The sequence below is a fragment of the Cavia porcellus genome, unplaced genomic scaffold, assembly GCF_034190915.1.
Source record: "Cavia porcellus strain 051 isolate PalLab524CR breed Dunkin Hartley unplaced genomic scaffold, mCavPor4.1 scaffold_18, whole genome shotgun sequence".
NCBI lineage: Eukaryota > Metazoa > Chordata > Mammalia > Rodentia > Caviidae > Cavia > Cavia porcellus.
In genome coordinates, this window is record NW_026947501.1 from 27,376,067 (window position 1) to 27,400,107 (window position 24,041).

General features: G+C 43.2%; 3 protein-coding genes across 8 annotated transcripts in view; 1 reads left to right on the top strand and 2 right to left on the bottom strand.

Annotated features, from left to right (window-relative positions):
* Positions 1-24,041, top strand: part of Alms1 (ALMS1 centrosome and basal body associated protein) — a 229,662-nt gene that overhangs the window by 186,711 nt on the left and 18,910 nt on the right. For 2 of the 6 annotated variants that reach the window (XR_010040661.1, XR_010040662.1), the window contains 6 exons: positions 1,536-4,432; positions 6,850-7,007; positions 7,851-8,159; positions 8,476-8,691; positions 10,029-14,633; positions 18,656-23,180. The gene's annotated coding sequence lies outside the window, so the exon portion shown is untranslated. Of the gene's footprint in view, positions 1-888; positions 987-1,535; positions 4,433-6,849; positions 7,008-7,850; positions 8,160-8,475; positions 8,692-10,028; positions 14,634-18,655; positions 23,181-24,041 lie in introns of those variants that run through there. The other 4 variants (XR_010040663.1, XR_010040665.1, XR_010040664.1 and 1 more) reach the window with 2 other exon arrangements.
* On the bottom strand, positions 988-1,777 carry LOC100715229 (N-acetyltransferase family 8 member 3-like). The gene has a single exon (XM_013151573.3). The coding sequence runs from the start codon at positions 1,775-1,777 to the stop codon at positions 1,094-1,096; it is 684 nt and encodes a 227-aa protein (XP_013007027.2). The 3' UTR covers positions 988-1,093.
* Positions 19,736-20,525, bottom strand: LOC134471303 (N-acetyltransferase family 8 member 3-like). The gene has a single exon (XM_063229593.1). It carries the CDS (start codon positions 20,523-20,525, stop codon positions 19,842-19,844), a length of 684 nt encoding a protein of 227 aa, XP_063085663.1. The 3' UTR covers positions 19,736-19,841.

Consider the following 24,041-nt stretch of genomic DNA (forward strand, 5'->3'; position numbering starts at 1 on the left):
GTTAGTACAATCACTATGGAAATCAGTAAGAAGATTCCTTGAAAAACTAAAAATAGAAAATCTATTTGACTCACTAGGTTGGTTATTGTCTAACTAGGTATCTTCCTGAAAGAGTTAAAGGTACCACATTACAATGATACATACACACCTGTGTTTATAGTAGAACAATTCATAATAGCTAAATCTTTGGACTGACTTATATGTCCATCCAAAGATAAATGGATAAAGGAAATGTGGTACTTATGTATGTATGTATGCGTGTATATATGTATGTAGGTGTGCATTTTGAGACAGAGCCTCACCATGTAGTGTAGGTTTGAACTCATTATATAGCCCTGTTGGTCTCAAACTCACAGCAATCCTTCTGCCTCAACCTCCCAAGTGCTGGGATTACAGGCCTGGGTTACCATACCTTGCAAAAATGTAGTATTTATACATGGTGCAGTACTACTCTGTCATAAAGAGGATAAATTTGAGCCATTTGTAGGAAAGTGGATGCAATTTGAGAGCATAATATTAAGAAAACAAAAATCTGACACTCAAGCATAACATTGCATAGTTTTTCTTCTATGAGAAACCCAAAATGTGAATTAAATCCAAAATAAAATTAGGTAACAGAAAAAAAGAGAAAATTTCCTAGAGGAGTTCTTAGTTTGTTAATTAAACATTGAGACTTTGTGTTTGTGTTTTGTGATGTTTACAGTATGACAGCTTTTAAAATATGTACAATCTTTAGATTTCACTAACCATAGTTTTCTCTGTTCATGGTAATACTACTTTATATTTTAGTCAAGTAAATACAACTTTGGATGTGAAAAAAAGAAATTTCTGGTACAGTCATAAGTTAAATAAAAGTTTGTTATTGTTTGTATGTTTTTTATACAATAGTGCCATGTTGTTAGACACATGAAACCACCTCAGAAAGGCAGAATGGAGCAGAGCCTCCCACTGTATACCCATCCCAATATTAAACACAGTAGGCTCAGGTATGTGTGAACAATATATTTTTATTGTTTATATCACTGAGATGTCAGGGTTTGCTTGTTACTATAGCAGAGCTGATTAGATACTGACTGATACACAAGACAAACAGTTACAGGCCTCCATCCCGAGCAGAAGGGAACTGGTATGTGAGATGAAATAAAGGGGTACCCCTCAGCCTTGAGAACCTGGTATAGAAGGAATGGCCTGTCTTCTGGAAGCCCATGCTCTGGTAGAGGCCCAGAGCATCATACTGCAGCATACTAGTGCTAAGGACAACTTCACTGCAGCCCTGTTCCCGAGCAAACTGGAGGACAGTCCTGACCAGGGCTTTCCCTATCCCCTCTCTGCGACGCTCCCAGGACACAGACAGATGCCGCAGCCGCAGCCGCTTCTTGCCCAGTGGGTGCTTCTCCGCCAACAGAGCACATACAATGCCCACCACCTTACCCCCAGACTCAGCCACCCAGAAACAGGAGCCACATTCACTCAGGTAGGATTTGGTGATGTCAGCCAGGTCTGTGGACAAACATTCATTCACACGCTTCTTCCAGGTGTATCCGGCCAGGAACCACAGGAAAACGAGCAGAATGAGGCTGGATACAATGACCAGGAGCCAGGAACCAGAGGCCAGGAATACAGAGAGGAGCACCCCAAAAATGAACAGAAGGGTTTGGGGCAGAATCAGCGTGTAGCGGAAGGTGGCAGGGATATGCTCCAACAAGCCACTGGAAAACAAGTCCAGGACGGTTTTTCTGTCATTCTCTTGATACTTGCGAATCTCATAAGAAGCCATGTTGAGATTTCTGTGCCTAAAATCCCAAAGACCAGGATAAATGGCTAGATCTGCCTGTATACCTTGCCTGCAGCCCTGGAAAAGAAAGAAGAAGAAGTGTCCACACATTTCCGAGCTCCCTGAGGGGCACAGAGACTGCTTTCAGCTGTCATCCAGGGGAAACAGGAAAACATCACTAAGAAAAAGTTTGGAGTCAGAAAGTTGATTGAGATCCTTCACCTGTGTGAACTGGTCATGGCACTTACCCTCTCTGAGCCTATGTCTTCGTCTGTAGAGCAAGGTAAAATAACACCTGTCTTCTAGGGTTCCTTTGAGAATGTTATATAACATAGCTGGGCATGGCATCAGACACCTGTAATTCCAGGCTGAATTGGGAGCCTGAAGCAGGAGCATCACAAGTTTGAGGCCAACTTGAACTATATAGTGAGACTGTCTTGAACAAAAAAAATCATATCTATATGTATATTTTCTGTCTATATATCAGTGGTCTATCTATATAATCTTATATGAAATATTGGTAAATGAAATCCCTTTCTCTCCATATTCATTATTCCTTTATGTGCTCTGTGAGCACCGTGGAACACCGGGCTGACAATGTGGCCACCAGATCTCATGTCCCCAGCCCTTGGTCCCTCATCAGAGTCCACCCATTACAGAAATCCTGTGGGCCTGAGCAGAAGTTTTAGCAAAGCCTCCTTCCCCTTGGCAGATTTAGGCTGCTGAGATGGCAAAAGGGCCAACCACTGAAAAGGATCCAATCTTAAATCTCAGGACCACAGCACCAAACAGACCTAGGTTCTCTCACCTGCTACCACAGAGCCGAGTGTCCAGGGTGGCTTCAACCCTCATCTTCTGACTGGTTGCACTGTCTCTAGCCCATCCTACTTTTGGGGAGCAGATGTGGTACCACCTCCTTGGCTCACTCTTGGACATTTGATAATCATCAACCCTGGGTTCAAGGACCTGATCTGTGACAGCTCCATTCACCTTTGAGATCCTTTGGGAAAGTTTGTGACCTATAAGGGGAAGTAGGTTCTAAGATGATGCAGGAGTCTTCATCCTTGGAGGAGACCTGCCCACCTCTTCCTATTCCCACCAGGCTGCAGCATGGCTCACCCTGCACACTTGGCTCTTTCTCATGTCCATGCTGGTACCAAGCACATACCTGGCAGGTGACAGATCTGCAGCAGTCACCCTGTGCTCTGTTAGTATGGACAAGGATCCACATTCCCTAGCTCGGCAACAAGCTCCTTTGCAGCTGCACTGCTCCCTGCCAAAGCCTCACCTGGCCCATGAAAAACAGATGCTATGTAGTTTCTCTCATTCACTGCTCTCTCTCCTTCTTTGTCCCTGCTATCAGTCTCTTAGGAATTGTATGGAGACACCTACTGCATTTCAGGTGTTATTTTTGACCTCCAGCAGTGCTGGTGTCCAACCAGCAGGCACCAGGTGGTGGGCAGCTGCTGTGGGCTGTGGGGGTGGCTCAGACCTGGCACCATTGCACTTCTTACATTTTTCCTGAGCACGTGCCTCACTAAGACAGGAACAGCAAAAGGGAAGGGCAAATCCCTCTCCACGGAAATCTCCTTTAGAGAAGGAGCAACTCTCTTCTAAAAACAAGCTCACCTCTGCCCACATGGCCTACCAGCCTTACAGACCCGTGAAGGTGTTGGGTTTCCTCCCTCAGGGTTTTCTGAAGCAGGAGGACAGCACAAGCTGGTATTTTTGTGCAACAGTGGGCTTAGTGGGCAGTGAAGGAAGCTCTTCAGGCTGAGTAAAAAAGAAGTCTGGTGACCCTGAGGCAGGAGGAAAGGCTACTGATGGAGGGGATGGGAGAAAGAGTAGGCGAGGGCAGAAGGCACCTGGCTAAGCCTGGCCAGCACCCACATTAGCAGACCTATTTCAGGAGCAAGGAAGAGTACAGCTATCTTTTTAGCTAGGAATCAACATGGCGGGCGTTTGGGGTACTTCCGTCCTTGTGTGTGATTGTGCATGTTTGTGTTGCTCTGGCTGAGTGTGGAGAATGGAATTGAGGAGGTAGGAATGGCAGCAGGGCCCCATGCAGTAAAGGGTAAGGGTAAGAGAAAAGCAGCCAGATACAGTGTATAAGGTGTTCATTGCAAGACCACTGGCCAAGAAGGGCTAATGCGAACCAAGTGAAGTGTACGCCAACTAAGACAGGCCACCTGGCTTGAATCTGAGCCCGTCTAGTAAAAGGGTACTTATTACTCATTTATTCCAAAACATTGGATGCCAACTAATTGCATGTGTGGTCTGAGTGGCCTGAAAAAAGGACCTTGGTCAGTGTTGGAGGAGCCATCTGGACCAGCCGAGGCCCAAGAAACAATAATAATGTGAACCAGCAGAGGTGATAGTGTGACCTGGACCATTTGGAGGTACATTCAGGGCAAAAGTAGAAGAAGTAAATGGTTCAAATGAATGAGCACAGGAAAGTGTAAGATGATGGTTAGGACTGTGGCAACCGCTTCTAGAAGGACATGGGCCCATATTTGGAGAAATGAGAATTTGCCTGTAGATGCTGCCTGCAGCTTCCTCGTGAAACACCAGAAGGTGGGACCAGAAACTGGAACCCAGGGCACTTACTGGAGACTGCTGAGACACTGGATCAGAGATCAAGAAAATCATCTCTGGGAGGTGAGTTCATGTGTATTTCTTACATGCTTTCAGTACAAAACACTTGAATGTTGAGAAAAAGTTGAACTAGAAATCCAAAGAAGGGAGTAGAGGGCCCAGAGTAGTAAGCAGTACTCCTAATGAGTCTGTGTAATAGTAACTGGTGTGGAGGGTGGTTAAGTAGTATGTAAGCACTGGCCACAATGTGAGTGCCCTGCAGTCTAGGGGTGTCATGCTGTGGGTAATATATACTGTATACTGTGAATCTGCAAAGATGATATGACTGCAGAGTTCAAATATTCTGACTGTCCACCTCCCTCTCTGAGCTTATTATGGGACGGGGAGAAGGAAGAGGTGGATTGTTGTGACAATGGGCAATCAGTAAAGGATTAGGAGCCTAGAGAAAACATAATTGTAGGACTTCTGAAAGCTGAGTGAATTTCTCATTGATTTTAAATGAGATAATTTATGTTAATTACTTCTGCTGGTTTCCAGAAGAAAATGTATTTTCCAAGTTAACACAAGCCAAATCAAACTTGTCCTCCATAAAGGTGTTTTAGCTCCTGAGAGGACACAGATGTACTGACAGGACCCAGATCTGAAGGCCACAATCACTTCTGTCCCTCCTTTCAGCACCAACCACACATCCAGTTGGTGACCAATGGCATCCTTTTCTGAGGTCCTTTTGGGTCTTGCATATCATCCTCTAGTTCAGACTTTAAAGGATGGCAATAGAGTCTACAGGGAGAAGCTGAGGAAGGCGCTAGCCTGGGACAACAGTTTTATTCTTTATGGTGCTAAAACAATGCACAGAGGAAGCATTTCTATTAATTAAGTGTAATGGGGAGTAACAAGATAGCAATGGAGATTGTGTGTCATTGTAAATCATGTGTGTAGTCAGACTGTCAAGGCAAGGATAAGGTATCAAGGCAAGGGTAAGGTGTTACGGACAAATGGAGGATTACATAAGATATTTTGAAACAGTAATTCTTGGCCAAAGGACTACAATCCCGGGATTCATGAATCAATGACCAGAATGGTGCCACTCTTCACTTGAGCTGACAGTCATTAGTCAGATGTCCTTGCAGAAGTATTTGCTGTGTAAACTTGGCCTGGGTTTTGTGCACAGGGTGGCCTTAGCAGACTCTCCAGTGACTACGTACCTTGATTATATATCCATGAAATTCCTTATAACTAACCAACTTTTCTTATTAATTTATTTATTTGGTTAAGTATTAACAAAAGTGACTATGATTTGGTTCCACAGTTTCCACAACATTCATAACCCCGATTTACTAATTCAATCCTTTTAAGTGCACAGTTCAACATTCACAATGCTGTACAAAAAACACTGGCTCAAGTGTTTATCTTTTAATTGCTTTCTGCCCTGAGCCTTAGTGTCCCTGGATAGGAGGTTCCCATCTAAATTTAAGAGACCTTGGAAGTAAATGCTAAGACGGGTGGGGGGTATGGTCCTAGAGCATTGACCTGACACAAATAAGGCTGAAGAAACTTGGTTTATTGGGCTTTGCTGACTCCTGAAGGGACATAAATCCTTTCTGGCTTGAGTCAATGGTGACATGAAGATGAGGACAGTAGCTAGTTGTGGGTGGGGTTGGGGTGCTGGGTTCAGCACAGCTCTCAAAGTTCCTGGAGAAAGGATTGTGAGAGCACGGAGAAACAAGGATAAGAGGCAGAAAGCTGAGGCCAAGTGGAGCCCTCTCTCCTCGTGAAAGGAAAAGAAATTGTTCAACCACTGTACCGTGTTTATTTATACATTTGGTTGTTTCACGTCACGTGACATGCTTTTTGCCTAACAACCAGCTGCTTGGCTTGCTTCAAGAGCTCTTTGTTCTCAGACAGGCCTTGCTTCAACCCTACACATGTGATCAATTTCCAGCCTTAGTGGATCCCTACTTCTCTCCCTTTTCTGTTTTGTAGCTGCAAGTGATGGGTGGTCAGTTGAAGTTGGAGGAGCTGTATTTAGAGGACTGCTGCAGACAATTTTTTTCCCTATAGTTATAATTTTCTACTGGGTGTTCAAAACCAAGTTAAGGTAGACCTATATTAATTAATTTTTGCTGTCTGTCAAGGTCAGTTACGTCTCCTCAGGATTTATCTTGGAACCGTGTATAGCGTCTTTTAGTATTTCTGTCAGTGTCAGCATTTGGATGGTCACGGGCATTGCTTGGCCAAGTTGCTTTCTGTGAAAGCTTGAGAGATTTTTCTTTCCTAGTAAGTCTCCTTAGGCACACTACATACCATTGATCACTCTCCTCTGTGATCCTATAATCTCCTTGATCAGAAAAGGAGGGAGTTACCTGAGTTGTAGGATGTTGCAGGAGGGGTTCTTTTAAGTCTTGGATCCTCATTGACCTTGGAGGGCTAGGGCCAAAATATTGGCTAATCTCTAGCCCATTGATCTCTCTTATTTTTAGTTATCAAACCTCAGTTGCTGAGCATTCACAAGAGAAGATGAATCACATTACATTATAATGGAAGAAGTAAGCTTAATGTTACTATCTTATCTGAATAGCAAACACCATAGAACATACCAACCATGGGTGACTATGTAAAACTCTACAGAATATAACAGGTAAGTCACATTTTTACACAGAATACTGGAAATTAAAAGCCATGCATAATATTCATGATGATATCTTCTAATATACTTAAATTTTCATTTAGACATAACATAATTTTTAAATCTCTCATCTCTAATAAATAAGAAACTTTTGCCTAACTTGTGACCTTTAATGGGATATACATCACATAAATTTTTGGTAAAGACAGAGGTCTGAATCTGAAAGAAAAATCTATTACTATAAGCAATCCTTAACTTTCACTGAGTTACAATTTTCTGCTAACAAATATGAAGCTTTATACAAAATACTAAATAAGCTCATTGATATCAGATTTTCAGTGTAGAGTTAGGCATTTTGCTCAGTGGTAGAGCATTTATATGGCATGTGGAAAGCCCTGAGTTTGATCCCCAACAGGGTAAAAAAAGAGGAGGAGGAAAAGAAGGAGGATATGTCTGAGAAGGAGGAAGAGGGAGAGGAAAAGAAAGAGAAGGAGAAAGAGGAAAGGTGGAGGAAGAAGAGAAGGAAGAAATCAAGGAAGGAAGAAGAGAAGAGAAGACGAGACAAGACAAGGAGGAAAATATTTCCGTCCACAGTTGTTATGCTTGGACCGGAACCCTACTGGCCTGACCCAGGAGTACCAGGCAGTGTTCCAGAAGCAGATCAAGGGTATAGGAAAATGACAACCACAATGCTGAGCTCTCCCTGTTAAAAATTTTTAAAATGGAAGACGTACTTTCTCCCTTATTTAGAAAGCCTATCACTATACAGGCCCTTTCTGCCCTTTTGAGATATATGCAGACCTCAATAACTAATAAGTCTCTTACCAGTTTTACACTCAAGACTCTCTTCTCAAGGACTTAGGAGCTTCATTGAGATGGAATCATCCAGGGAGGTTGTGCCCTGCCTTCCAGTGGCTGGAGGACAGAAGAGACTAACTTGGATTCCAAATGCCAAACTGTCTCCCATTATGGAGCTAAGGGGTCATTTTCCTCTTGCCTAAGGCCAATCTGCAAACACAGAGGAACACTGTGAGACCCGTGGGTCTGGCGACTCCTCCATCTGAGGACAGATCGTGGTCAAGAGAGGGTGGATAGGAATACCCACTGGCTGTGCTATACAGTGCCATTTCTTCTGTCTTTGCAACCTCCTAGTGGCTGCCTATGGTGAGTGTCACCCTTGGGTTTAATACTTCAGTGATGAAATGTGTTTTCTTCCTCCCCTACTCCTGAAAAGAGGTTTTGTGGGTTGGTGAGAGATCCATAGAACTATATCTAGGGCTTTCCCAGCAGGGAAGAAGATTAGAACTAATGTTCATGGATTCTGCTCCTTTCTGGAATCTAATTTAGCCATGGCAGAAGCTCTCAGAGGCTTCCTGGTACCCCGTAACACCTGGAAAGAGAAATTCAGCTTGTCACAGTAAATGTCCTCTTTGACCTTTGAGATATATACAGACCTTACTTTCCTAACTCTCCACGACAGCCAGTTATCCTACATCCTTCTGCACCTCAAGTGATCTTAGAAGACTACCCTATACAGATGTGCTTCTGGGAATGGCATCCTGGCTACTAGGGTTACAAGAGAAGAGGCTTCTAGATGTTACCACCAGAGGGCGATGTTGCATTATGGATGAGTGTGGGACTAAGTGTCACCTTCAGCAAATGAGAGTTCGAAGATGGAGCCCTCCTTGGGTACCAGGTGGGGATAGAATGTGATGGGATGTTGGGACTCTCAGGAAGCTATGGCCTTTGGCTGGGGCACACAGACCCTACCTCAAATATTTGAAACTGACATGTTGGGGGTCATGTTTCTGATTCTTCCTCACATTTATAGGCTCTTCTCGTCACTCACGGTTCCTGAGCAAGACATGGCACCTGCTGGGTAGAGGACCAATATCAGACTTGGGGTGTTGCTGTGGTACGCCACAAGAGGGAGCCCTAGTGAGCAGGGGCAGGATGGCCCTGACCACCTATGTGTGCCACACTGATGGAGAGTCCCCCAAATTTGCCATTCCTCTGTCCACATTGGCAGAGTCCCCAGAACCCACTTATGCCTCTACAAGCACAAAGGGCCTGGTTTTCCTAAGTTCTGAACTTCGGGAGTCCTACACTTGAAGCCATCTGTGGGCTCCTGGACAAGAGCTGCCCCTGGGCTTGCCTAGCTGACCCATACTTGGGTCCACTCCTGACTTGTCATCCACTCCTGACTTCCTTGCCCAAGTAGGTCCCCTATCCATCCAGCCCCACCCCCAGTCCTCTGCTCATGTCACACAGCATCTCGGCTTCTTCTTGCCCCACTGTCCACGCAGAGAGCAGGTGGGGAGTCCCTGCTTGGGGCTAGTTGTCCTCCTTCAGTCACCCTGAGCTAGACAGCTCTTGCTGTGGCTGTGAGTTGGGTCAAGGTCTTTTAGTGCACACAAGTGTGATCCACTGTGGAGAGCAGGCCAGCGGTCCCCAGATGTTCAGACTGAGGCTCATCTTTGCCCTGGACCACATGACCCAGGATCTTTAGGCCAATGTCCTGAGCCAGTCCCATCTGCCTGTGATGACTCCCCGGGAGGACTCCCAAGCTGCTCTCTCAGTGGGGCTTCTTATCACAGCCCTTGTGCCAGGTGTCCTTCTCAGCCAGTCCCACTCACACTATCCCATTATGAGTGCAAATCACCCCCAGTCCAGCTGCCCAATCTCTTCCCTTTATTAGGCACTATGTTTGCTCCTTGTCTTCTTTAATCAGAGCGATGACATTGCCACAACTGCTTCTTCCCCAATAGGAAGTTCTCCACTGGCAGAGCACACACAGTGCCCCCTACATGATTGCCAAACTAAGCCACCCAGAATCAGGGGTCCCATGCAGTCATGTAGGGTTTGTGAAAACTTGTGAACACAAACATCTTCCAGGGTATCTAGCAAGAAGGTGATTTCTTACTGTTATGTTTTTTTTTGTAGTTCTGTATTATGTGTAACCTTACACTGCTTTGTTTTGTTTTGTGTTTTTCTCTTTTTCCTCTTAAATAAAAAAATTAAAAAAAAAAAAAGAAGACAGCTAGACCTGCCTGCACAATTTCCCTGTAGTCTGGAGAAAAGAAAGAAGCCATACTTGTCCTCTTGCACAGCTCCCAGCCTCTCCAGCACCATGGAGACCCTGCTGAAGGGTATGTATTTCTGCTGCCATACTAAAGGAGGAGACTTTAACTAGGAGAAGGTTTAGGGTCAGAAGCCTTTTTCTAGCTGTATTATCTGGACCATGTCTAACCATTCTCAGCATATATCCTCATCTGCAGAACGGTAAATATATACCTATGCACTCTAGGGTTGCTTGAGGATTTAATAGAGTATCTTACATGAAACAGTGGCACATACAATCCTGCATCACTCTCATTACTCTATTACAGGTCCTCTGAGATTCTCAGGACACTGAGATGGTCTTGGTGACAGCCAGACCTCTATGCTCCAATCCTTTGGTTTCTTTCCAGGATCCATCCATTGCACAAATCCTGTGTTCACCAAAAGATGATCAGCAAAACCTCCTTTCCCCAGTTCTAGGCTGATAAGATGACAAAACGGTCAGAATTATAAATGGCATGAGTGGGGCTAGGGATTTAGCTCAGTGGCATAAGCACCTGCCTTGGAAGCAGGCAGTCCTGGGTTCAATCCCCGGTACCGATAAAAAAAAAAAAAAAAATGGCGTGAGCTTGAGATGCCCAGGAAGGTTCAGGACTCCAGACCATCACTGAGAGCCTCAAATTGTACCCAGATTCTTTGACCCACTCTACCACACTGCTGAGAGCATTCAGGGAAACTTTGACCCACAGCCTCTGATGGCATCCAGGAGAGACACTCTAGGGCCTGCTCTGGAAAGAGATGGGTGCCATTACATTGGCTGTCTTGTAAATATTTGATAAGTATAAACCCCATAGTCAGTGCCTCAAAACAGACAGCCCAATTCCATTTGGCTTTGTAATCCTCGCAGAATTAATCTGCAAGGCAAAATGAGAGTATACACTTGTTTATCTGCGTCACCCTCACGAGAGGCCTAACATCGCTCCTGTTCTCTTCAAGCCACAGCATCTCTCACCTTGCACACTGTTCCCATCTGCATACTTGGGTTTGGATCCAGGGACCTGAAAATGCCAGGCAAGCACTGTAACACTAAGCCACATTCCCAGCCCTTTTTACTTGTTTTTTTTTGTTTTGTAGCAGGGTCTCACTAAGTTGCCTGGCTGGCCTAGAACTTGTGATCCTCCTGTCTCAGTCTGTGCAGCATGCTCAGCCCTCTTTGAAGCCCACCCCAGTCCCCATCCCAGACATACTGTTATCACTAACAGTGAGCATCTCTAGTCATGGATCAGAGTCCGCATCTCACGGCTCAGCAGCAAGTTTCCTCATTGTGCTTCTCCCACCTGAAGCTTAACTGGTCCCTCACAAATCACTCTATTCTGCTCAGCTGTTCAGCAACCATATGGATGCACTTGCTGTTCTGTAGGTGTCCTTTGCAGCCTCTGGAAGTGTTGACAGAGTGGACTGGTGCCGCAGGCTCTGGTGATGGCCCAGAGTCAGTGCCATCATATTTCTTACACATTTTATCTGAACGTATACTTCACTAAGACAAGCAAAGCAAAACAAAAGAGCAATCTTCTGCATGGAATTCTCTTCTATGGAAGAGACATATCCCTTAAAAAAGGCACTTGCCTGTACCCATGTGCCCAACAACAATGAGGATGTTGGCTTTTTTCTTGCATAGCTTCTTGAAGCAGGAGGATAGCAGAAGCCAGTGTTTGTATGATTTCATTCATGCAGATGTGTGGTCTGCAGGGAGAGGATAACCAGGTTTCCTCAGAACAGTTGGGGCAACCCAAGGAAAGATGGGCCTCATCAGGGAGGGAGGGTAGCTTCTCTGGCTGTGGGAACAAGAGCAGGACTATGCAAAGACGCAAAAAGGGCACAGCTTTTGGGGAAATATGACTGACCAGTCAGATGGAAGGGGTCAGGAGAGGTAGCAGAGGTGCATGTTATAGGAGCAGCATGTAGATTGGGTAGCGTGAACTCTTTGCAAAGAGCAAAGCAGGCTACATAATGAACTTTTAGCTTAAAACGTGTGTGTTGTATCATCTCTTGATTTGTAGGTGGAGAACAGATCAGAGGAGGCAGGAGTGGTATCAGATTTACTAAGAGGCAAGTGCAGCATCTGAGCTACAGAAGGGCCACCAGGTCCAGCTGTGTAGCTTGCTCACAAGGGCTCTGGCCACCAAGGGCAAATGTGAATTAATTCCCCCTACTGCACTTTCTAAGGCATCAGCCTTTAGCCCTACCTAGGGCTAAGCCTAGCCAAGGGAAAGAACTTATTTCTAATGTTCTCAAAGGCCCTGTTTCTCCAGTACCAGGCATCTATGATCTGTACTGCATGGAGAGCCTTGGCCAGTGTTCACAAAGGAGCCACAGTATCAGTAAAGGCCCAAGAATCAAAGTGATGACTTGGACTTAGCCAATCAAGGCCTTGAGACCTGGGCCACTGTGGGTGTATTTAGGGGCAGAAATGGCAGGAGTTAGGATAATTCAAATGGGAATGAGCAGTAGAAATGAGCCAGACATGACAGCAGAGTTGTGGCGAGAATGTCTAGGAGGACCACGGAGGAAGGCAGATCCAGAAGTTTAGGACTCACCTGTAGGCACTGCCTTCAGGGTCTTCCTGAGACAGCAGGTGAGGCTGCAGCTGGAACCCAGGGCTCTTGGTAGAGTCTGATGAGATTTGGTATCTTTGACACAAGATAAGAATTCAATATTTAACATCAAATCCTGGACGTGAGTCCCCATGCCCTGTGGTTTCCATGGCATCACCAAAACCTCAGTTTACACTGAGGCTCTTCTTCCTTCCTAGGCTTAACTGTATCATCTGCATTTCTGAGGCCTTTTAACAGCAACTAGGTTTTCTCTGTCCACACTGGTTACTTTATTTGGCAGACAATAGCTGAGTCCTTGCCATGTGCCAGGTTCTGTGCTTGGCGTAAAGGGCAGCAGACACGGGAAGCATGGCTGCTCCTCCAAGGATGACACCCGGAAGAACTCAGGACACAGAACATGGCAGAGACATCTAAATCCAGAATCCCCTTAGTTAGAGGCTGAACATGATGGTTAGGGCTTTTATATTGCAAATGTAGAAAAGTCACATACAAATTGCTTAAGAAATAGAAGTGATAGCCAGGTATAGTGGCGCATGCCTATAATCCCAGCACTTACAAGGCTGAAGCAGTAGGATTGTTGCAGGTTCAAGGCCAGCCTGTGCTACACAGTGAGTTAAGCACCAGTCTGAACTACATCGAGACCGAGTCAATCCTCACCCCCCAAAAAGAAAGAACTAGAACTGTCTCAGTTTCTCCACACAGGGCCACATTCTGTCTCTTTGCTCTGTGATTCTATAGCGTGTCTGTGTACAGGTGGCTCTATGTTTTCATTGAGGCTGGGAAGTTAGCATATGTGACACCTGTTGTAACTTTGAAAAACCTTTGTTTCTTTTGACTTCTATTTTGGCTGATCTACAATGACCTTGCATCCTGCCTGAGCTTCTGGAGCAGGGTGAAACCCACTGGCCCTAGTACCTCAGGACATTTGTACAGGTATCCTGAAACCCAGACAACTGTCCATCCAGTCCCAGCAGAAATTGCTCATGCAAGGGAATGAAGATAGTGGAGAGGTGAATGGCAGCAAAAGTCAGCCTCCCCAAGATCCAGACTCCAGACACTGGGAAGTAACAAGTTTGGGAAGTAAAAAGGAGAAGTAGTTTTCTGGGAAGACGAAAGGAACTGACAGGAAAATTAAATGTTATAGAGAAGTTAGAGAAATGGACCCTACCACACAAAAGAAGGAAACGAAACAATCTGGACTCTCTGACCAGATCCTAACTTATGGCTGATGGGGAAAGGAGTCTGGCTGTGCAGAAGCAAACTGAACGCTCCAAGAGGAACTCTCAAAACAAGCAGAAATAGCTATTGTATTTTCAGACAAAGTGGACTTCAAGCCAAAAGTGATCAGAAGAGGCAAAGAAGCTCACTCACTACATATTAGTTAAGGAAATATTTTAACAGGATGAGATAACAATTATAAACATATCAGCACTGGTGTTTCCAGAGAATCAGCCATGCTGGAACTTGGGGGACCAATCAAGAAAGCAATGAACCATTCTTCCTGGTAAGTGGAGAGAGCCATGGGTGCACCTGGAGAGAACAAATCATTATCTCTCATGGGCCTACCTGCGTGCAGGCTAAGAATCAAATATGCCCCATCCCAGTTAGCAGCTGGATGGTTTGGAGATCAGCCATGATTGATAACAACTAAGGTACACAAAGCAACTAAATGCTTGTATTGTTTGGTTGATTATGCTAACCTGGGGCCAGAAGTGTCAGCATCTCTTATTATGCTTACATTATGCTTAGGATGACAGTATGCAATATAGCAAATGTGGAGGATTTTTTTCTATCTTGTCTTTGAAGGCCAATATTGTTTTCATTGTTTTGCTTTGTTCTGATTAATTGCTTTGCTCTATTCATTATTCTGTTTTGATTGGTTTTATAGTGTTCTGTTTTTGGTTTGATTTTTCTATACCTGATTGAATGGACAACTATTGTGAAGATAACAAGATATACTATGGTACGTATTGTTATCCTGGTATCCTGCTCTGAAGTTCTGTACCAATTTCACTGCATTGTCCTGATTGGCTTTGTTCTGTCTTGTTTTGTTGTATTTTATTATATTAAAAAACATATAAGCATTGAACACCAGTGTACCCAACTTCATAAAACAAACACCACTGGACATAAAAGATAAGATAAACATCAACACAATTTTATTGAGAGAACTCCGTGCCCCACTGTCACAAATAAGTCAACTAGACAGAAAGTCAACAAAGAAATATGAGAGTTGAATTCACTTTCAAACAAATAAAAAATAGGTTTTCAGCCCAGCAAAAATGGAATACACATTCTTAGCAGCACATGGAACTTTCTCTAAGGCAGACTACATACGATGCATAAGTAAGTACAGAATCAAAATTATCCCATGTATCAGATCACTACACCATGAAACTAGAAATTCATGGCAAAAGAAATCACAAAAATGATACAAATACATGGAAACTAATCAAAGCTCTCTTAAATAATCAATGTGTTGATGAATAAATCAAGGAAGACACCTAACAGTTCATAGAACCAAACAATAATGGCAATATAACATTAGAGATGCTGGGACTGGGGAGATAGCTCATTGGCACAAGTGTCTCCCTGGTAAGGACAAGGTCCTAGTTTAATTCCTGTGCCAAAACAAACAAACAAACAAAAAAAGAAGAAAAAAAAATGTAAGAGAGACTATTGAACATAATGAAATGAAGAGGAATTTTTATGGCTGTGAATGCCCACATCAGAATGACAGAGTGAATCCAAATAAAGAATCTATTAATGCACTTCAAGGTCTTAGAAAATCAAGAGAAATCCAAACCCAAAGCTAATACAAGAAAGGGTACTATAAAGATCAGTGCAGAAATTAATAAAATTGAGACAAAAATTACACAAGATCAATGAATCAGAGAGCTGGTTCTCTGAAAGAATAAAATAAATAAATCCTTAGCTGATCTTACCAAAAAAAGAGGAAAAGAAGAGACCCAAATAAATTCAAGTAGAAATGAAAAAGGTAAAATCACAACAGCCTCTTCGCAAACCCAGAAGATCATTACTAACAACTTTGAGAACCTGTATTCTTATAAAATGGAGAATTCAAAAGAAATGGATAGATTCCTAGATAAATATGAGCTACCAAAGCTGTACCAAGACTGAAAATTCTGACTAATCCAATATCAGGCAGTAAAACTGAGGAAATGATGAAAACCAACTGTTATGGTTTAGGTCTAGATATCCTCCTAAATACTTAGGTAGTCCCTGGGGTGGTTTTGGAAGGTGGCTCAATCTCGAGTGTGTGTTGCTGGGACCGAGAGTGTGTGATTACTAAATCAGACCACTGATTGGTTTGGTGTAGTTCTGGGTAGGATTAAGGGTGCCTCATCCTGGGTGTGAGTGCAACTGACTCTAAGGTTGGGGAGTTTGGATAAGATATAAGGGACAGAACAAGAGTCCTTACTTGTTGCTTATTGCTTGCTGTCTTCTGCCTGCCATGGACTGCTTCTCCTCTATGATGTCCATCTGCCATGCCACCCCAGCTTGGAGCCAGCAAGCTTGTACTGAAACATCTACAAATGGTGGGCCAAACCTTTTCTCCTTTAAGTTTGGGTGTTGAGTATTTCACATCAGCAATAAGAAAATTAAGACACCTGCCAACTAAGAAAAGCCCTGGTTTCAACTGATTCACTGTCTAATTCTGCAAGAATTTTAGAGAAGATCTAACACCAGTGCTTCTCAAACTCTTTAGTGATATCAATAGGGAAGTAGTACTCTCAAAGACGTTACTGGAAGATAGCATTACCCTCATTTCTAAGCCAGACAAGGACCCAACATAAAAAGAAAGTTACAGACCAATCTCATCAATGAACATAGATGCAAAAGTCCTCAACAAGCTATTGGCAAATGATGCAACAAAACATCAAAAAGATCATACATAATGACCAAGTACAATTCATGTAAGGGATGTACAAATGGTTCAAGATATACAAATCAATGCAGCATATCAAATAAAAAGAAACAAGCACAAAAACCACATGATGATCTTGATTGGTGCAGTAAAAGCCTTTGACAAAATCAAAACATCCATTCATGATAAAAACCATGAAGAAAGTTATAGGAGAAGCTTATCTCAATGTGATGTAAGCCATTTATGAAAAGCCAATAGCCAAAATCATACTAAATAAAAAGAAGCCAAAAGCTTTCCCTCAAAATTAGAAAAAAGACAAGGACATCTTCTATCACCACTCCTGTAAAATGCAGTGTGCAAAACATTGGCCAGATCAAGCAGGCAAGGGTAATAAAAGGGATATGCATACAGGACATGGAGAAGTTGAATTATCATTATTTGCAGACGACATGATCTTCTACAAAGAAAACTCAAAAAAAATTCTAGCAACTTTGGAAGTATAGTGGGATACAAAGTCAATACACAAAAATCAATAGCATTTCTGTATACTGGTAATAAACTCACTGAGAGAGAAATTAGAACAACAATATTTTTCACAACAGCATCAAGAAAAATACTTTGGTATTAACCTAACTAAGGATGTGAAAGACCTCTACGATGAAAACTATAGCAAAACCTTACAAAGACATCAAAGAGGACATCAGAAAATGAAAGGATACCCATTGTTTCTGGACAGTTAGAATCAATATAGTCAAAATAGCCATACTTCCAAAATTTATACATGTTTAATGCACTCCAATCACAATAATAATGACATTCCTCATAGAACTAGCAAAACATTGATAAAGGTCATATGAAACCAGAAAAGACCTAGAATAGCAAAGAACAAGGCAAGAACATTACAATTCTATACTTCAAGTTACGCTGCAAAGCTACAGTGATAAAAACAGCATAGTATTGGGGGTGGGGAAAGCCAGACAGGTGGATCAGTAGAACAGAATAGAGGATGCAAGAAACAACTCCAGCCACATTTGGCTAGCTGATATCTAACCAGGGGGCTGAAAACTTAAAACTGGGGGAAAAGTAAGGTCTTTAACAAGTGGTGCTAAGAAAACTGGCTATTCACATGCCAAAGATTGAACCTAGACCTGTATCTCTCATCATATACTAAATTAAAATTGAAGTAGATTAAAGACCTACATATTAAAACAGAAACACTTAACCTCTTAGAAGATAAAATAGGTGAAACTCTTGAAGACATAGGTGTAAGCATAGTCTTTCTGAGTAGACCCCTAACTGCCCAAGAAATAATATGAAGAATTAGTAAATGTGATCATATCAAATTTAAATGCTTATACACAGTAAAAGAAATAATAGTGTGAAGAGACAACCTATACAATGTGAAAAAATTTACCAATTATTCATCAGACAGAGGATTAATATCTAGAACATATAAAGAACCAATACTCCAAACAAAAGACCAAATCAAAACTAAGCCACTGAGATGAATGGACATTTCCCAAAGGAAACAGCACAACTGGCTAATAAGTATGTGAAAAAAAAATGTTCAGCAGGAGCCAGATCCAAGCCTACCTCTGTGAGTCAGCATTGTTTGTGGACTGCGGAAGGAGACAAACATGACCCACAGGGAGGAGATTCCCCCTCCTGGAAACATATCATTGTCATTGCTTTTTCTATTGGGTTGAGGTTTATTCTCTTTTATTTTATTATGCTAACTCTGATGGCATAAGCAGCTATTTGAAAGATAGCAAGACATGTTATGGAAGTCATTGTGTATTTACTACTGGCTTGTTTTGAGATTCTTTATTGCATTTGTTTTCTTTTTATTGTTTCTATTCTATCCTATATGTCCGAAGGTGATATCTAGACCTGTTTTGAAGCCAACAAAGGCATTGTGGTAACTAGTGTTGATTCAAAAGGTTTGAAAGTCCTGTATCAATTATGCTGGTTTAGTTAGATTGATTTCATTGTTTTATTTTCCTTGTTTTTTTTCCTCTTTAAAAAAAAATGTTCAGCATCACCAGCCATTACATAAATGCAAATTAAAGCCACACTGACTTTCTCTTTCATTCCAGAAAAAATGACCATCACCAAGAAATCAAATAATAACAAAAACTGAAAGGTTTCAGGGGAAAAGGAACCTTTCTACATTGTTGGTAAGAATGTAAGTTAGTACAATCACTATGGAAATCAGTAAGAAGATTCCTTGAAAAACTAAAAATAGAAAATCTATTTGACTCACTAGGTTGGTTATTGTCTAACTAGGTATCTTCCTGAAAGAGTTAAAGGTACCACATTACAATGATACATACACACCTGTGTTTATAGTAGAACAATTCATAATAGCTAAATCTTTGGACTGACTTATATGTCCATCCAAAGATAAATGGATAAAGGAAATGTGGTACTTATGTATGTATGTATGCGTGTATATATGTATGTAGGTGTGCATTTTGAGACAGAGCCTCACCATGTAGTGTAGGTTTGAACTCATTATATAGCCCTGTTGGTCTCAAACTCACAGCAATCCTTCTGCCTCAACCTCCCAAGTGCTGGGATTACAGGCCTGGGTTACCATACCTTGCAAAAATGTAGTATTTATACATGGTGCAGTACTACTCTGTCATAAAGAGGATAAATTTGAGCCATTTGTAGGAAAGTGGATGCAATTTGAGAGCATAATATTAAGAAAACAAAAATCTGACACTCAAGCATAACATTGCATAGTTTTTCTTCTATGAGAAACCCAAAATGTGAATTAAATCCAAAATAAAATTAGGTAACAGAAAAAAAGAGAAAATTTCCTAGAGGAGTTCTTAGTTTGTTAATTAAACATTGAGACTTTGTGTTTGTGTTTTGTGATGTTTACAGTATGACAGCTTTTAAAATATGTACAATCTTTAGATTTCACTAACCATAGTTTTCTCTGTTCATGGTAATACTACTTTATATTTTAGTCAAGTAAATACAACTTTGGATGTGAAAAAAAGAAATTTCTGGTACAGTCATAAGTTAAATAAAAGTTTGTTATTGTTTGTATGTTTTTTATACAATAGTGCCATGTTGTTAGACACATGAAACCACCTCAGAAAGGCAGAATGGAGCAGAGCCTCCCACTGTATACCCATCCCAATATTAAACACAGTAGGCTCAGGTATGTGTGAACAATATATTTTTATTGTTTATATCACTGAGATGTCAGGGTTTGCTTGTTACTATAGCAGAGCTGATTAGATACTGACTGATACACAAGACAAACAGTTACAGGCCTCCATCCCGAGCAGAAGGGAACTGGTATGTGAGATGAAATAAAGGGGTACCCCTCAGCCTTGAGAACCTGGTATAGAAGGAATGGCCTGTCTTCTGGAAGCCCATGCTCTGGTAGAGGCCCAGAGCATCATACTGCAGCATACTAGTGCTAAGGACAACTTCACTGCAGCCCTGTTCCCGAGCAAACTGGAGGACAGTCCTGACCAGGGCTTTCCCTATCCCCTCTCTGCGACGCTCCCAGGACACAGACAGATGCCGCAGCCGCAGCCGCTTCTTGCCCAGTGGGTGCTTCTCCGCCAACAGAGCACATACAATGCCCACCACCTTACCCCCAGACTCAGCCACCCAGAAACAGGAGCCACATTCACTCAGGTAGGATTTGGTGATGTCAGCCAGGTCTGTGGACAAACATTCATTCACACGCTTCTTCCAGGTGTATCCGGCCAGGAACCACAGGAAAACGAGCAGAATGAGGCTGGATACAATGACCAGGAGCCAGGAACCAGAGGCCAGGAATACAGAGAGGAGCACCCCAAAAATGAACAGAAGGGTTTGGGGCAGAATCAGCGTGTAGCGGAAGGTGGCAGGGATATGCTCCAACAAGCCACTGGAAAACAAGTCCAGGACGGTTTTTCTGTCATTCTCTTGATACTTGCGAATCTCATAAGAAGCCATGTTGAGATTTCTGTGCCTAAAATCCCAAAGACCAGGATAAATGGCTAGATCTGCCTGTATACCTTGCCTGCAGCCCTGGAAAAGAAAGAAGAAGAAGTGTCCACACATTTCCGAGCTCCCTGAGGGGCACAGAGACTGCTTTCAGCTGTCATCCAGGGGAAACAGGAAAACATCACTAAGAAAAAGTTTGGAGTCAGAAAGTTGATTGAGATCCTTCACCTGTGTGAACTGGTCATGGCACTTACCCTCTCTGAGCCTATGTCTTCGTCTGTAGAGCAAGGTAAAATAACACCTGTCTTCTAGGGTTCCTTTGAGAATGTTATATAACATAGCTGGGCATGGCATCAGACACCTGTAATTCCAGGCTGAATTGGGAGCCTGAAGCAGGAGCATCACAAGTTTGAGGCCAACTTGAACTATATAGTGAGACTGTCTTGAACAAAAAAAATCATATCTATATGTATATTTTCTGTCTATATATCAGTGGTCTATCTATATAATCTTATATGAAATATTGGTAAATGAAATCCCTTTCTCTCCATATTCATTATTCCTTTATGTGCTCTGTGAGCACCGTGGAACACCGGGCTGACAATGTGGCCACCAGATCTCATGTCCCCAGCCCTTGGTCCCTCATCAGAGTCCACCCATTACAGAAATCCTGTGGGCCTGAGCAGAAGTTTTAGCAAAGCCTCCTTCCCCTTGGCAGATTTAGGCTGCTGAGATGGCAAAAGGGCCAACCACTGAAAAGGATCCAATCTTAAATCTCAGGACCACAGCACCAAACAGACCTAGGTTCTCTCACCTGCTACCACAGAGCCGAGTGTCCAGGGTGGCTTCAACCCTCATCTTCTGACTGGTTGCACTGTCTCTAGCCCATCCTACTTTTGGGGAGCAGATGTGGTACCACCTCCTTGGCTCACTCTTGGACATTTGATAATCATCAACCCTGGGTTCAAGGACCTGATCTGTGACAGCTCCATTCACCTTTGAGATCCTTTGGGAAAGTTTGTGACCTATAAGGGGAAGTAGGTTCTAAGATGATGCAGGAGTCTTCATCCTTGGAGGAGACCTGCCCACCTCTTCCTATTCCCACCAGGCTGCAGCATGGCTCACCCTGCACACTTGGCTCTTTCTCATGTCCATGCTGGTACCAAGCACATACCTGGCAGGTGACAGATCTGCAGCAGTCACCCTGTGCTCTGTTAGTATGGACAAGGATCCACATTCCCTAGCTCGGCAACAAGCTCCTTTGCAGCTGCACTGCTCCCTGCCAAAGCCTCACCTGGCCCATGAAAAACAGATGCTATGTAGTTTCTCTCATTCACTGCTCTCTCTCCTTCTTTGTCCCTGCTATCAGTCTCTTAGGAATTGTATGGAGACACCTACTGCATTTCAGGTGTTATTTTTGACCTCCAGCAGTGCTGGTGTCCAACCAGCAGGCACCAGGTGGTGGGCAGCTGCTGTGGGCTGTGGGGGTGGCTCAGACCTGGCACCATTGCACTTCTTACATTTTTCCTGAGCACGTGCCTCACTAAGACAGGAACAGCAAAAGGGAAGGGCAAATCCCTCTCCACGGAAATCTCCTTTAGAGAAGGAGCAACTCTCTTCTAAAAACAAGCTCACCTCTGCCCACATGGCCTACCAGCCTTACAGACCCGTGAAGGTGTTGGGTTTCCTCCCTCAGGGTTTTCTGAAGCAGGAGGACAGCACAAGCTGGTATTTTTGTGCAACAGTGGGCTTAGTGGGCAGTGAAGGAAGCTCTTCAGGCTGAGTAAAAAAGAAGTCTGGTGACCCTGAGGCAGGAGGAAAGGCTACTGATGGAGGGGATGGGAGAAAGAGTAGGCGAGGGCAGAAGGCACCTGGCTAAGCCTGGCCAGCACCCACATTAGCAGACCTATTTCAGGAGCAAGGAAGAGTACAGCTATCTTTTTAGCTAGGAATCAACATGGCGGGCGTTTGGGGTACTTCCGTCCTTGTGTGTGATTGTGCATGTTTGTGTTGCTCTGGCTGAGTGTGGAGAATGGAATTGAGGAGGTAGGAATGGCAGCAGGGCCCCATGCAGTAAAGGGTAAGGGTAAGAGAAAAGCAGCCAGATACAGTGTATAAGGTGTTCATTGCAAGACCACTGGCCAAGAAGGGCTAATGCGAACCAAGTGAAGTGTACGCCAACTAAGACAGGCCACCTGGCTTGAATCTGAGCCCGTCTAGTAAAAGGGTACTTATTACTCATTTATTCCAAAACATTGGATGCCAACTAATTGCATGTGTGGTCTGAGTGGCCTGAAAAAAGGACCTTGGTCAGTGTTGGAGGAGCCATCTGGACCAGCCGAGGCCCAAGAAACAATAATAATGTGAACCAGCAGAGGTGATAGTGTGACCTGGACCATTTGGAGGTACATTCAGGGCAAAAGTAGAAGAAGTAAATGGTTCAAATGAATGAGCACAGGAAAGTGTAAGATGATGGTTAGGACTGTGGCAACCGCTTCTAGAAGGACATGGGCCCATATTTGGAGAAATGAGAATTTGCCTGTAGATGCTGCCTGCAGCTTCCTCGTGAAACACCAGAAGGTGGGACCAGAAACTGGAACCCAGGGCACTTACTGGAGACTGCTGAGACACTGGATCAGAGATCAAGAAAATCATCTCTGGGAGGTGAGTTCATGTGTATTTCTTACATGCTTTCAGTACAAAACACTTGAATGTTGAGAAAAAGTTGAACTAGAAATCCAAAGAAGGGAGTAGAGGGCCCAGAGTAGTAAGCAGTACTCCTAATGAGTCTGTGTAATAGTAACTGGTGTGGAGGGTGGTTAAGTAGTATGTAAGCACTGGCCACAATGTGAGTGCCCTGCAGTCTAGGGGTGTCATGCTGTGGGTAATATATACTGTATACTGTGAATCTGCAAAGATGATATGACTGCAGAGTTCAAATATTCTGACTGTCCACCTCCCTCTCTGAGCTTATTATGGGACGGGGAGAAGGAAGAGGTGGATTGTTGTGACAATGGGCAATCAGTAAAGGATTAGGAGCCTAGAGAAAACATAATTGTAGGACTTCTGAAAGCTGAGTGAATTTCTCATTGATTTTAAATGAGATAATTTATGTTAATTACTTCTGCTGGTTTCCAGAAGAAAATGTATTTTCCAAGTTAACACAAGCCAAATCAAACTTGTCCTCCATAAAGGTGTTTTAGCTCCTGAGAGGACACAGATGTACTGACAGGACCCAGATCTGAAGGCCACAATCACTTCTGTCCCTCCTTTCAGCACCAACCACACATCCAGTTGGTGACCAATGGCATCCTTTTCTGAGGTCCTTTTGGGTCTTGCATATCATCCTCTAGTTCAGACTTTAAAGGATGGCAATAGAGTCTACAGGGAGAAGCTGAGGAAGGCGCTAGCCTGGGACAACAGTTTTATTCTTTATGGTGCTAAAACAATGCACAGAGGAAGCATTTCTATTAATTAAGTGTAATGGGGAGTAACAAGATAGCAATGGAGATTGTGTGTCATTGT